Source organism: Giraffa tippelskirchi, chromosome 4 (assembly GCF_054371585.1).
Source record: "Giraffa tippelskirchi isolate mGirTip1 chromosome 4, T2T-mGirTip1v1.2.pri, whole genome shotgun sequence".
In the NCBI taxonomy this organism is placed as follows: Eukaryota; Metazoa; Chordata; class Mammalia; order Artiodactyla; family Giraffidae; genus Giraffa; species Giraffa tippelskirchi.
Genome location: NC_137278.1, coordinates 172,294,962 through 172,308,700, shown reverse-complemented (window position 1 = coordinate 172,308,700; position 13,739 = coordinate 172,294,962). Strand labels below are relative to the sequence as shown.

The window sequence follows — 13,739 nt, the reverse complement described above, 5'->3', positions numbered from 1 at the left end:
GAATGATCCACTCGCCCTTTTACTGAAACATTTGTGGAACACTCGTCCTGTGCACAGGGGAAGGTACCAGGCCACTGCTGGTCTTGCCCTCTGGAGCAAGCAAGCCCGAGTCCCCGGCTGCACCCTTACTACATCATATAGGGTGTTCACTTTACCTCTCTAAGATTCAGCTTTCTTATCTGAGAAGTGGGGCTACCTTGCCGGCCTCCCTTGCTGGCCTGTGCAGAATAAATGAATGACTCGTCCAACTCTGAGCAGGAAAGTGCCCAGGGAGTTTCTAAGTTCAGTGTGATGGGGGAGTGGCCACGAAGAGAAAGCCCTGCCCTGCCCTGACCAAGCTGTGTCCTCTCTCCTCCAGGGCAATAGCTGGCTGCTGACCCACCCTCTCTTGGCCATGAACACCCCTGGCTCTCTTTCACTGGTGCCTGCGACCTCGGAACCTGGGAACACCTCCTCGGCATGGCCCCCAGATGCTGTCCTCGGAAATGTGTCCGCAGTGTCAAGTGCAGCAGGGCTGGCTGTCAGCGGCATTCTGATCCCACTGGTCTACCTGGTGGTGTGTGTGGTGGGCCTGCTGGGCAACTCCCTAGTCATCTACGTGGTCCTGCGACAGACGGCCACGCCATCGGTCACCAATGTCTACATCCTCAACCTGGCACTGGCCGATGAGCTTTTCATGCTGGGGCTGCCCTTCCTGGCGGCCCAGAACGCCCTGTCCTACTGGCCCTTCGGCTCCCTCATGTGCCGCCTGGTCATGGCTGTGGATGGCATCAACCAGTTCACCAGCATCTTCTGCCTCACGGTCATGAGTGTGGACCGCTACCTGGCAGTGGTGCACCCCACCCGCTCAGCCCGCTGGCGCACAGCGCCCGTGGCCCGCACAGTCAGTGCGGCTGTCTGGGTGGCCTCGGCCGTAGTGGTGCTGCCCGTGGTGGTCTTCTCGGGTGTGCCCCGTGGCATGAGCACCTGCCACATGCAGTGGCCTGAGCCGGCGGCTGCCTGGCGGGCAGGCTTCATCATCTACACAGCCGCGCTGGGCTTCTTTGGGCCGCTGCTGGTCATCTGCCTCTGCTACCTGCTCATTGTGGTCAAGGTGCGCTCCGCCGGGCGGCGGGTGCGGGCCCCCTCGTGCCAGCGGCGGCGGCATTCTGAGCGCAAGGTCACGCGCATGGTGGTGGCCGTGGTGGCACTCTTCGTCCTCTGCTGGATGCCCTTCTATGTGCTTAACATCATCAATGTGGTGTGCCCGCTGCCCGAGGAGCCTGCCTTCTTTGGCCTCTATTTCCTGGTGGTGGCCCTGCCCTATGCCAACAGCTGTGCCAACCCCATCCTTTATGGCTTCCTCTCCTACCGCTTCAAGCAGGGCTTCCGAAGGATCCTGCTGAGGCCTTCTCGCCGTGTGCAAAACCAGGAGCCTCCCGTGGGGCCTCCAGAGAAGACGGAGGAGGAAGAGGAGGATGGAGATGGGGAGGACCGGCATGAGGGAGCAGGGAAGCAGGGTGACCGGGGGGAGATGAATGGCCGGGCCAACCAGATCATACAACTGGGTCCCAGCGGACAGGAGCGGCCTCCCAGCGGCACCACCAGCAAGGAGCATCAGTTCCTACCCCAAGAACCCTCGGCTGGGGAGAAATCCGACACGCTGCACATCAGCTATCTGTAGGGGCCTGTGGAGGGCCAGGGTAGCCCGAGAAAAGGGCAAAGACTGTGAGTGCACCTAGGGTGTGCCACCTGAGGTAGCAGGGGCCCATGATGAAATGTTCGGAGACCTGGGCTCTAATCCCCTTGCTGTGTGACTTACTGTGTGACCTCAGATAGGTGGCTTCCCCTCTCTGGGCCTTGTGTTCTCCTCTGTGACTCAGGGATGGGAGAGAGCAGCCTGGATGAGCTCTATCTGATGAAGTCTGGAGGGGCATCACTGCTGGGCTGATGTTCCTGAATAGGGTCAGGATAAGGGGAGGGGTGGGACTTCCCTGGTGGCTCAGGGGTAAAGAATCTGCCTGCAATGCAGGAGCCACAGGAAATGAGGGTTTGATCCCGGGTCAGGAAGGTCCCCTGGAGGAGGGCATGGCAAGCCACTCCACTATTCTTGCCTGGAGAATCCCATGAACAGAGAAGCCTGGTGGGCTATATTCCATAGGGTCACAAAGAGTCAGACATGACTAAAGCGACTTAGCATGCACAGCACGCACAGCTCAAACAAGCGGAGAGGTACAGACGGGCTCTCCCCTTCAGAGACAGAGCATCCTGAATCTTGGCCCTCAGAGGGATAAACCAAGGCCTTGGATTTCCTGGGCTCAGTCAGGTTCACAAAAGAGGGAGCAGGGCTCGGTATTCATAGGGGTCAGTACTGCAGCCCCAAATGGGAGGAAGTCTTCCCTGGTAAGGAGAAGGGGTGTGAGACTGTCCAGACCCCACGTCAGCTCTGCTCCTCTTGCTGCAAGGCCGAGGGCCAGCCCTTCTCCTCTCTGGACCTCAGGCCTCACCTGCTGAACAACCCAATAACCTCCAGGCCTTCTTGGCCCAGATGGTCAGTGCTGGGACTCCTGTGTTCCTGGACAAGAGGAGAAGAGACAGATTTTTCAGGAAGCTAATTAAGTCCAGCTTCTGGGTCCCTGACTGCTTGGGCCCTTCTGAGGCTCTGAGTCTAATTTCGTCTTTGTAATTTTGTATTCCTTTTCTTAAACAAGGACCCCATATTGCATAGGTCCCCCAAAGGCTAGCTCAGGCCCTGTTGGGGGCAGCTGACCAACCCTCAAAGCAGCTTGCTTTGTGTCCTTTAGCTGGAGGGGGTCTCAGGGACTGTGAGGGCTCAGGAGCCTTCTCATAGGAGAAACTCTCCCTGCTTTTCCCCTCTCATGGACTAAGGCAGGGACCTGGCCTGGGCAGACTGGCATGGAAAGGCAGCAAGTCTAAACAAAACTGAAAGGAGGAGGACGAAGAGGAGGAGGGAGAGGGGAAGAAAAAGGAGGAAGAGAAGGGGGAAGGGGGAGGGAAAGGAAGAGGAAGTGGAGGTTAGATCTGTCTCATGACCTTGGGGTCAACGTTGGCCCCTCTGGGCTGAGCTCAGTGGCAGCATCAATGAAACTGGGTTGCCAGTCAGTGTCAGGCCTGATCAAACTCAAGGAAAGGATGCCATCAGGGTGGAAAAGCTAATGCCCTGAAAGGTGTAGGGCCAGCAACCCCCGAGGGCCTGCAGCACGCCAAGAAGTGTTGGGCCTTGATGGGAGCCTCAGGGTAGAGCTGAGAAGCAGGGCCTGGCTCCCCGGAGAGGATGGGAGGAGTGGTACGGCCCTGGCAGGCTGGGAAGCAGGCCTCCCTGTCTTTCACATTCCCCAGGTCCAGGTTGGGAAGGCTCATGGAAGAAAAAACTAGAGGAGGCTGGAGGGAGACCATAGGGAGAGGCCACTGTCCAAGGTTGGGCCTGGGCTGGCATGGACTCCCTCCCCGAGATGACCCCTTAGAGCCACAGAGAGACTGGTTCTGAGGAGGGCGGTACCTCTTGCTAAATCTCCCAACCCCTACCCTTCGGAGGGTAGGGTGTCCTCAGAGAAAATGTGGAAACCACAACCTGGGAGACCTCCAGATCCTGTCCAGCCTTGACCTCTCTGGGCCTCAGTTTCCCCATTATAAAATGACACTGGTTGTCCCAGTTTGCCTGCATCCTGAGATTTGGGAAGAAAAGGAGTCATTTGGGGTAAACTGCCACGTACACTGCAGTGGGTGAGGTTGGTGGCATAACAGATTATAGAGTGGAGGCAGCCTCCTTCTCTTTCATGAAGTGACTTCTCTGTCTTCCAGTCCTTGGGGGTAAGGACACTACAGGACACAAGGAAGGGAAGTTGAGGTTCAGAGGCCAAGAATTGGGGGGCAGGGCTCGGGGGAGAGTCAGGCCCCATCAGGGGGAAGGAAGTGTACAAACCTAGAGCTTGTACAGAGGTTGGAGGCTGGAGGCCCAGTCCTCATTCTAGGGTTCCCCTGAGGAGGTTCTGGGGGTCTGAGGGAAGAGCACCCCTGGCATTCAAGCATTTCCTGCTTTCCTGATTCCTGGGGCAAGTGAGTCACTTCTACAAGGGTGGCTGGGAGGCCCAGTAGGAAAATTCTGACCCGAACTCTTGTCAATAAAGTTGGTGATACATGACGACCAGCCTGGGCCAATTGCTCTGACTAGCACTGTGTTTTTAGATTGGTGTGCCTGAGTGGGGGTGTGTCCATGCATGCATTTCTATCAGGATACTCCTTCTCTCCCATCTCTCAGCTCTGCATGCCCAGGTCTCCTTATGTGTTGCCTCCCAGAGTCCTGGTCCTCCAGGAGTCATGGAAGATGCTCCTGATAAACCTCAGCCTATATCCTTAGAGAGCCTGATCTAAAAGCAGTAAACCTACTCTTTTCCTATGTCCAAATTTCAGATCTCATGGGAGAGAGCTGATTGGCTCTAACTGGGTCACATGATGGCCATATGGGCTGATCACCAAAGACAAAATGATAGAATGCCATGATTGGTCAGATGTGGGTCACAAGTCCACCTTTCCAGCTACAGAGAAGGTGGGACACTGTGGTGGTCAGTTTGGCCTGACCAATGGGGTAGGAGTTAGGTCAGGGACAGACTCTCAATGGCAGGGAGAAATGAGCCAGGCAACAACAATAGCAGGATGGAGGAGGAGTGGGTAAACACAGTGGCAGGGCATATAGTAGGTGCTCAGGCATCTGAGCCATATCCACGAGTGAAGGTGCATTGGGGTGAAACACGGGGCCTGCTGTGTGTGTGGCAGGTGTGCATGGGCTGGGAGCAGAGGAACTGCTGGCAGCCAAGGTTGTGTGGGGAGTGGGGCCTTGGCTAGGGTCACCTCTCTGGAGCCAACAGCCCTCCCGTTCCCCCGACATCCCATGTGTCACTCACTACCTGTGCACACATGTGCACGTGGGAAGGGGAGTGTCCTACTAGCCTTGTGTTTCCAGGCAGGGACCAACCCTGGTGCATCCATGTTCCCAGGGCCTGGCAATGCTGTGGGCCTTTCATAAGATGATTTGGGATAAATGAATGAATGGGAGAAATCCCATTTCACAGTTCCAGGGGGAAATTTTCACACTGTTACTCTAGCTTCCTTTGGTTGGTACAATGTGGTTGCTGTTGTTGTTGTTCAGTCACTCAGTCGTGTCCGACTCTTTGTGACCCCATGGACTGCAGCACTCCAGGCTTCCCTGTCCATCACCAACTGCTGGAGTTGCTCAAATTCATGTCCTTTGAGTCAGTGATGCCATCCAACTGTCTCATCCTCTGTCATCCCCTTCTCCTCCTGCCTTCTATCTTTTCTAGCATCAGGGTCTTTTCCAATGAGTCAGCTCTTGGCATCAGGTGGCCAAAGTATTGGAGCTTCAGCTTCAGCAACAGTCCTTCCAATGAATATTCAGGGTTGGTTTCCTTTAGGATTGACTGGTTTGATCTCCCTGCTGTCCAAGGGACTCTCAAGAGTCTTCTCCAGCATCACAGTACAAAAGCATCAATTCTTTGGTGCACTGTGGTGACCCTGAATAAATGCGGGAAGAATCGAGGGGGTGGAAAGAGTCATATGAGGGGTTGGGGTTAGAATCTGTAGCTTATGAGAACCACAGGGGCTATGGGTTCAGGGGAGGCTCTGGAGCTGTGAGCCCAAGCAGGCAAGAAGGGGTGGTGATGGCCCTCCCTGCCTGATTCCTTCTCTCCAGATGTCCAAGTTGCTCAAGATGTCCAAGATCCAAGACCTTACCTTAAACTTGTCTCTCAGAGACAGTTACCAGGCAACAGCCCATGGCTACCAGGCTCTGGACTAGGACTTCATACATCAGCCTCAGCACTGGCAGAAAGGAGTCTGCAGGGCCTGGGACAGGGAAGCCAAGGGCCCAGGGCTACAGCCCTTTTCACCTCCAAGGAGTGGGGGAGAAAGAGGCCACTGTCCCATAGGGAAGTAACAGGCTGGGTTCCAAAGGACTCCAAGCATGGAAGGAAGCACTCTAAAGACAGCAAGAACTCCCAGCATAAGGTGAGGGGAGTTGTACAAGGCCACAGTCCCATCAAAACATCAGGGTGCTCCTCTGTGGCTGGCAGGCCCTGGTGAGACTTGGTGAGTCTACTGGAAGGCCAGAGGGCAAACACATCCCTTAAACGTCATGAGACCCAAAGTCAGGAGACCTGGGACGTAGGCTCACTCTGCCACGAACCTACCACGTGGCCTTGGCCATTCACTTGACCTCTTTTGGCAAAGTTCCTTAAGTTGACAAAGGTTTTCCTGTGTGCAAGGCCCCGACACTGGACTGGGAGTACAGCAGAGGGAAATAGACATGGTTCCCATGCTTGTGGCACTCACAGGTAAACGGACCTGTGGGAATGCTAGTGCAGTGTGCTCTGGAGGAACACAACTGGGGGGAAGGGGTCTGTGTTGGGGGTGGCACTGAGAGAGGAGGGTGAGCCTGAGTGTGTCTGGCAGAGGGACAGTATGTGCTAAGGCCCTGGGGTCAGAGAAAGTCAGTGAATGAAAGGGAGAAAGGCCCAGTTCAGGGACAGAAGCTGTGTCAGACAAGACCTCCTAGGAAGTTAATTCCCACTGTGCATCGAATTGTGTCCCCCTCCCTCAAATTCGCATGAAGCCCTAACCTCCAGTACCTCCAGATGTAACTTTATTTGGAAATAGGGTCCTTGCAGTCATAAGGAGTTGAGATGACATCACCCTGGAGTAAGGTGGGTCTCTATTTCAGTACGATTGGTGTTCTTAAAAAAGAGAAGATCTGGACACAGACATGAGCATGGGGAAAATGCTGGGTGATGCACCCACGAGTCAGAGCCAAAGACAGCCAGCAAACCACCAGAAGCTGGGAGAGATGTCTGGAACATGTCTGTCCTCTCAACCCTCAGAAGGAAGCAGCCTTGCCTGACACTTTGATCTTGGACTTCTAGCCTCCAGAACTATGAGAAAATACATTTCAGTTGTTTAAATCACCTAGTTTGTGGTAGTTCAGTCCAGCAGTCCTAGCAAACTAATACAATTACCACCTGCAAAACAGAGCCAGCAGCCCTGCCTCTCCTGGGCCTCTGGAAGACCTTGGACATTATCATTCATTTATGTCTTCATTCAACAAGTGTTTATAGAACAGCTGCCAAATGCAAAAAGCAGAAGGCAGAGAAATACAAGGTCTGTCTTCAGGGGCGAAGAAAGTCGCATTGAACATAAGAGATAAAGGGGTGGTTCTTAAGCCCCTGGAATCTGGATCTGTCTGGTTTTGAATCCCCGCTCATCCATTCACTAGCTGTTTGATTAACCTTTCTGTGCCTCAGTTTCCTTTCCTCTGGGATGAAGATGAGGGTAGACATCTATGTTAAGAAGATTATGTGAATAGTACAATGCATTGTACAGGGCATCCCTGGTGGCTCAGACAGTAAAGAATCTGCCTGCAACATGGGAGACTCAGGTTTGATTCCTGGGTTGGGAAGATCCCCCAGAGAAGGGAATGGCTACCCACTCCAGTATTCTTGCCTGAAAAATCCCATGGACAGAGGAGCCTGGTGGGCTACAGTCAATGGGGTCGCAAAGAGCTGGACACAACTGAGTAACTAGCACTTCACTTTCACAGTGCATTGTAGGTACTATGTTATTAAAAAAAACCTGAGAAGTGCTTTAACAAAAGTGAGAAGCCATCCATGCGTGGGGGTGGAAATCTCACTGGAGGGGTTATAGCCCAGCCAAGCGTCAAGAGGGAACTGGAGTTTGTGCTCCGGGAAGAAGTGTGAAAGATGTTCAAAATACTATTGAACAGCTCTCGTACTCGTTTTACAGCTGAAGACAGTGAGGCCTGGGATGGTCACATGATTCACCCATGGTCCCAGCACCAGAGGCAGACCAAGAACCCCATTTTCCTAGTCCCCAGTCCAGCGCCTATAGTTTTTAGAAACTACGAAAATGAAGGTGAGTGTGGCAGGAGTGATGCTGGGTGTGGAAAGAACTCAGAGGTCAATGGTGTCAGTTCCTTGGCAGCCACTGGTGATGAGAGGCGATGTCCTTGAGCAAGACTCAGCAGCATGAAGGGAAGCCCAGGCCTCTGGATTGCTGATGTCAGGACAGAGAGGGGCAGTGATGTCATCATGCTGCTGGTGGGCAACAAGACGGACCTGGCCAACGAGAGGCAGATGACCACTGAGGAGGCCAAGCAGCACGCCGAAGAACTGAGTACCATGTTCATCGAGACAAGTGCAAAGACAGGCTACAGCGTGAAGCAGCTCTTCCAACCTATGGGCTCAGCTCCGCTTAGAATGGCAAATGTCCAGGAGAGAAGCAAAGACAGGATGACCAACAGCAAGCCAGACAAACTCCAGGAGCCCCTGGCCAGCGAGGGTGGCTGCTTCCACTAATGCAGCCTGACCTTCCTTTGACACTAGTCATTTGTTGTGACCTCGGTTGTGTTCTAGAAGCCCAGCCCCACCACCCTCCAGCCAGCCCTGCAACCTTGGCATAGGCCTGTCTGGCAGGCTAAGGTGGTCTGCACACAGGAGTGAACGTCACTGATGTATTTGAGCACACACATGTGCGTGGAGGGCAAGGCCATTCTTCACTTTTTCACAAGCTCAAAGACAGTGCTTGCAGCCACACTTGGCCTCCTCCAGGGTCCCAGACACCCCAGGTCCTGGCTCACATAGCCCAGGGACACAGCCTGCAGACAGCCAGGAGCTCCTACCCTCTGGCCATCTTGTAAACAGGAAGGGAAAATGAGTCCTGCAGTCGTACAGGGCCTCTCCGACCTGCTCTCTGCTTTAATGACCAGGAAACATGTCAATATTTGCACACGGGAATGGCTGGCCCTGCTGTGCTTGGTCAGCGTGCCCGGAGCCTACTTGATTTCACCACCTGTAAGAACAGGGGTTGTCTCTGTGCTCCAGGGTGGGTCTACCCCCGATCATCGGACAGGGCAGGTCCCTCCTCCTGGATGACCATGATAAATGGCAGCAATTACTGCGAGAACAAAGCAAACACACAATGATCACTGCAGCGGGTGGCAGTGGCAGGTGAGCTCTCTGCCGTACAATCTGTTTCAAACCTCACAGCCACCACTTCTTAGCTCTGTGTGCCTTTGGGCCAGGCTCGAAACGTCTTGGAGCCTCAGCTTCCACATCCATAAAATGGGCTCAGTAGCCCCGACTATCCTAGGACTGGGAGACGGAGACGCGTTAGCTTCGGCTCAGACCAGCGCCGGGCTCTGCGTCCAGCAGAGGGCGCCGCGTGACCTTTCCCTCTCCCCTTGGCTTCCTCCAGCAGCTCCGCTCGGCCGAACTCGGCTCTACTCGGCATCATTCGGTCAGACCCGGCTATGATCCGCCAGACCCGCTTGACTCGGCTGGACTCGGCTCCGCTCGGCCAAGTTCGGCTTTGCTCGGTTCAGCTCGGCTCCACCCGAGCTGAACTCTCAAAGGCCCCTCCCCGGCGCCGCTGCGGCTGCCTTAGCCATCTCGTGTTGGGCTTCTGGCTTACAGGGGCGGTGGCCGGAGCGATGATGCCGGCGGGTTTCTCTGTGGCGGGGGTCTGTTCTAGCAGAGCCCTGGGTGTTGCCAAGAGTGGCCGCAGCTGGCGGCAGTTTTTCCCAGGGTTTGAGCCCGGAGTGGGGGTGGGGGGATGTTGGGGCTCCCCCGGCTTGGTGGTGGGGGAGTCGCTCCCCTTAATTTGGCCGAGAGAAGTGGGAGGTGACAGTGGCCTCCCGCGTACCTTGCCCGCCCCGTCATCTGGCTCTGTCCCTAGTCGGCCGCGAGGAGGAGCCAGTTGGCGCACCTGCTTCCCTGAGCCTCAGTTTCCCGCTGTGTAACCACCGTCCTTGTCAGGCGCCAGGAGGGCTGGGATGGGGCTGGCTCTTCCTTTCTGTAGGCCTCTTGGGGATTCGGTTTCCCTTTCTGTAAAATGGGATTAAACTCGCCCAAGTGAGATGAACACCTGTAGGACAGACGTGGGTTGCTGAGAAAGCCCAGGACGGAGAAATGGAGTCCGGAGAGCGAAGTTCACCTTCGACTACTCAGCTGGTCGCAGAAGGGGCTCTGCAGATCCAGGAAGCTGAGTAAGCTAGAAGTTTAGGAGAGCGATGGTCCCATTGGACCCCCTACTCACGTTGTTGGAAGAGGTGAGGGAACGGCGCATTTCAGCGGGCCCTCCATCTCCCCTCTCTCCGCCCCCCTCCGCCCCCCGCCTCAGCTCCCTAAGAAGGGGACAGATGGAGTACATCAGAAGGCCTGGGTGGCGTGGGGTAGGTGCCGGGCTCTATGATTTTCCCCAGTGGGTGGCGCTCACGGTTTCCTTTGTTTAGTGTCTTGACTGCCCTAGAACAGTTATTAATAGATCGGTGACTTGCCATACACCACTTGCATAGCTGACTCCAGGAATCCTGTTTTCTGTTCTATCTCACTTTATCACGGGCACATTTTATTTTTAAAAAATGCAGGAAGGATTCTTGTTGCAAGCACCAAGTGTCACTATTTTTATATCTTCTCCCAAACTTTGGGCTGGAAGGTGGGTGTGGCTAGGACCTTGGTTCTGTCAGTGAGTCTGTTTCTCAGATGTGTGCCTGAGGAGAATGGGCTCATGTCCTCACCATATTCAAGGTTTAAGCCAGGAGAAGCACTGGTTGGTGGCCAGTGTATATCCCATTGGATATCCTGCCAGGCTGCTCAGATGGTCTTGGTCTCCTCGTGTCCCTCTGGCCCAGGGACACCAAGGCTCAGAGGTAGGGGGATGTGCCAAAGGTCAACAGCGCTGGAAGGAAGTGGAGCTGAGATGTAACCCAGTCTTGTCTGACCCAGGGCTGTGACTCTGTCTCCAGGCTACCTGGGCTGCTGTGGAGATCTGCAGAATGGCTGGGAGACTAAGGGCTTATGCGCAAATGGGGAAATTTTCCACATGATGGAAGAAAGTGGGAGGAAGAATATTATTAAAGTTGTGTATAATATTCCAGAGTCCAACCCTCTTGTCTGCCCCGCCCCTCATCACAGCCAGCTGCTTGGAGGCTGGGGGCGGGGACAAGGGGCCCTTTTCTGGGGCATTGACCACCAATGGGAGTCAAAGAAGCTGTACCTAGAACCTGGTGAGAATCGTTTTCTTGTCCAGACCTCAGCCTCCTCATCTGTTAAGTGAGATGAGGCTCCTTTTTTTTTCCCCCCAATATATATACCTAGTTTATTAAATTTACATAGCAAAGTTAAGTCATCAAAATGACATTAGCACCTTCCTATGGCATTCCAGAGAAAGTGTGTAAAATATAACTGGCTCAAATGTGTGATTAGTCACTCAGTTGTATCTGACTCTAGTGACCTCATGGACTGTAGCCCGCCAGGCTTTTCTGTCCATGGAATTCTCCAGGCAGGAATACTGGAGAGGGTTGCCATGCCCTCCTCTAGGGGAATCTTCCTGATCCAGGAATCAAACTGTGGTCTCCTGCGTTTCAGGCAGATTCTTTACCAGCTGAGCTATGGATCAAATGTGTAATATGGATGTGTCCAATTCTTTTTTACCAAGGATTGCTTTAACATCCACTTGGAATTCTGGACCACTTTTAATAACTGATGTCACACTTCCCTTAAAAAACATTGTTTTCTGACTCATTGGAGAAGACCTTGATGTTGGGGAAGATTGGAGACAAAAGAAGAGGGTGGCAGAGGATGAGATGGTTAGATAGCATCACTGACTTGATGGACATGAATTTGAGCAAACTTCGGTAGACAGTGAAGAACAGGGAAGCCTGGCATGTTGCTGTCCATGGGGTCGCCGAGAGTCAGATACGACTTAGCAACTGAACAACAATGTTATTTTCCAAACCTTTGAGTTGAGGCTCCTTCTCTGCAGAGGGCCTGTTGAGCGTGGCAGGAGCACACAATGGGCCCTGGACCAAAGCAATCTTGTGTCCCCACCCTGCCTCTCTGCATCCCCCATCCCTTTGTCCTCAGATGCTAGGCTTTCTAAGCCAGATCTCTGAGAGACAGCCAGGAGCCTTGTCCGGCCTCCAGTGCTGCTGATTCAGCCCTTTTCCCTCTGGTGGCAGCAGCGAGGGGAGGGAGGAGAGGGCGGCTCCCCTTACTTCCCTCCCTCTGCAGCCCTGGCTCAGTGCCCTGGGAATGCTGCCTGGGGCAGGGCCACATAGAGGGCACAGCTGGTGTGGACCTGATAGCTTTCCCAGGGTTCACAGTCCTTCCATCTGTGTTCCTTTGGGCTACTTTGGACCCCTAAATAGGCCTGGGTGGGGGGCACTCCAGGTGGGCTTGCAAGAGGGAAGCAGCACAAAGCCAGAAGTTGGGAGAGTCTGGCTCTTGTCCCAACTTAGACTCCAGTCTGCTGTGTGACCTTGAGCCAAAGACTTGCCGTCCCTGAGTCACAGTGTCCCTGCTGGACATAAAAAGGGATTGGATTAGATCATCTCTAAGGGTCCTTCCAGGCCTGGATATTCTGCCATGTGATTATCCCCCTGAAGTAATAGAAAAACAGAAGCTCAGCGACAAGAGATGGTCAACAACACACAGCCAGGACTGTTCCCTCCTTCACACTTTGCCCAGCTGTGTGTAGGGCCTAGGGGTTAATGCCCAAAGCCCCAGACTTCAACAAACCCCCCTTAAGTCGCTGCACTCCTATGCCTCCTGAGAGGCACAATGTCACCACCTCTCTCTGCCCAGGGGACAGACCATGAACTGCAGCCTTTGCTCACAACCGTACCCAGTTGGGTCATCATGGGAACTCCTTCCATTCTGTAGGATTGTGGTTCCTCTTCACTAACTGTGTGACCCTGGGTGAGTCACATCAGCTCCACCACTAGCTCCTTTTCCCAAGGCTGGGATAAGAAGAGTAGAAATAATGGATGTTAATACCCTTTGGGTGACAAAAGCCCCTCTGAAGATGAAGTCCGGCACAGGCAGTAAGTACTCAATAAATGTAGAGGGGGCTGGAGGGCAAGAGACCTGTGAGAGAGTCTTTGTACAGGGGTCTCTGACCCAGGGAGCCACGACAGCAGACTTTGCAAAGCCTCCTGCAGCCAAACCAGAAGGAAGCAGAGGCAAGACCCTGGGGCCCCAGGGTTTTCTATACAGGCTGCCCTCCTGCGAACTTGAGAGTTATTTCCCTGGCTCTAGAAGACCAGGAAGATGGATAACTATGAGAAAATTTCCAGGCAGAGTAGGACTTTGGTGTCCACTGGGGGTGGAGCTACTGACTTGGTTGACACCCTTAGCTGATCCCCAAGGAGATGTGACCATCACTCAACAAACACTTACTAAGCCTCCCCTTGTGACTGGCTCGGTTGAGGCTGGGACTGGAGTTCTACAGATAACCAGGGCCTGAGAGGGGAAGGGACTGGCCAGTGGGTGCCCAAGCCAGGATTTGAACCTGTGGCAGCTGGGCTGGTGCCCACGCCCTCTGTATGCCTCCTGCCTTGGTGACTCAGGACTAAGGAGCCCTTCAGCTTAGGCTGGAGCCTTCCCCTTTCTGAGCAACTTAGGGGGCTCCTGCCCTTTCCCTTTCCGGGGCTTGATTTCCCAGCCCACACATCAGGGACCTTAGACCCCTTCCTGCTGGAAATTTATAGGGTCTGTGAATTAAACAAGACCCTCTAGGACTACCAAAGAGTTAAGCAAAGGGAATCCACCAGCTCCCTTCATCTCCACAGAACCTAGAGGCTGGAGGGGAGGGAGCAGGGAGGAGGGGCAGTGGGAAGCCAGCCTGCTCCCTCCGCCCTCCCTCCCTCCCTCCCT

The 13,739-nt window shown here is 54.2% G+C and overlaps 1 protein-coding gene across 1 annotated transcript; it reads left to right on the top strand.

The window, feature by feature from the left end:
* Positions 1-394: 394 nt before the first annotated feature.
* On the top strand, positions 395-1,663 carry SSTR3 (somatostatin receptor 3). Its single transcript, XM_081587450.1, has one exon. It carries the CDS (start codon positions 395-397, stop codon positions 1,661-1,663), a length of 1,269 nt encoding a protein of 422 aa, XP_081443576.1.
* Positions 1,664-13,739: the final 12,076 nt, after the last annotated feature.

Bases quoted from the DNA above. Each gene is read 5' to 3' on its own strand.
- SSTR3 (XM_081587450.1), top strand. From the start codon at position 395: ATGAACACCCCTGGCTCTCTTTCACTGGTGCCTGCGACCTCGGAACCT.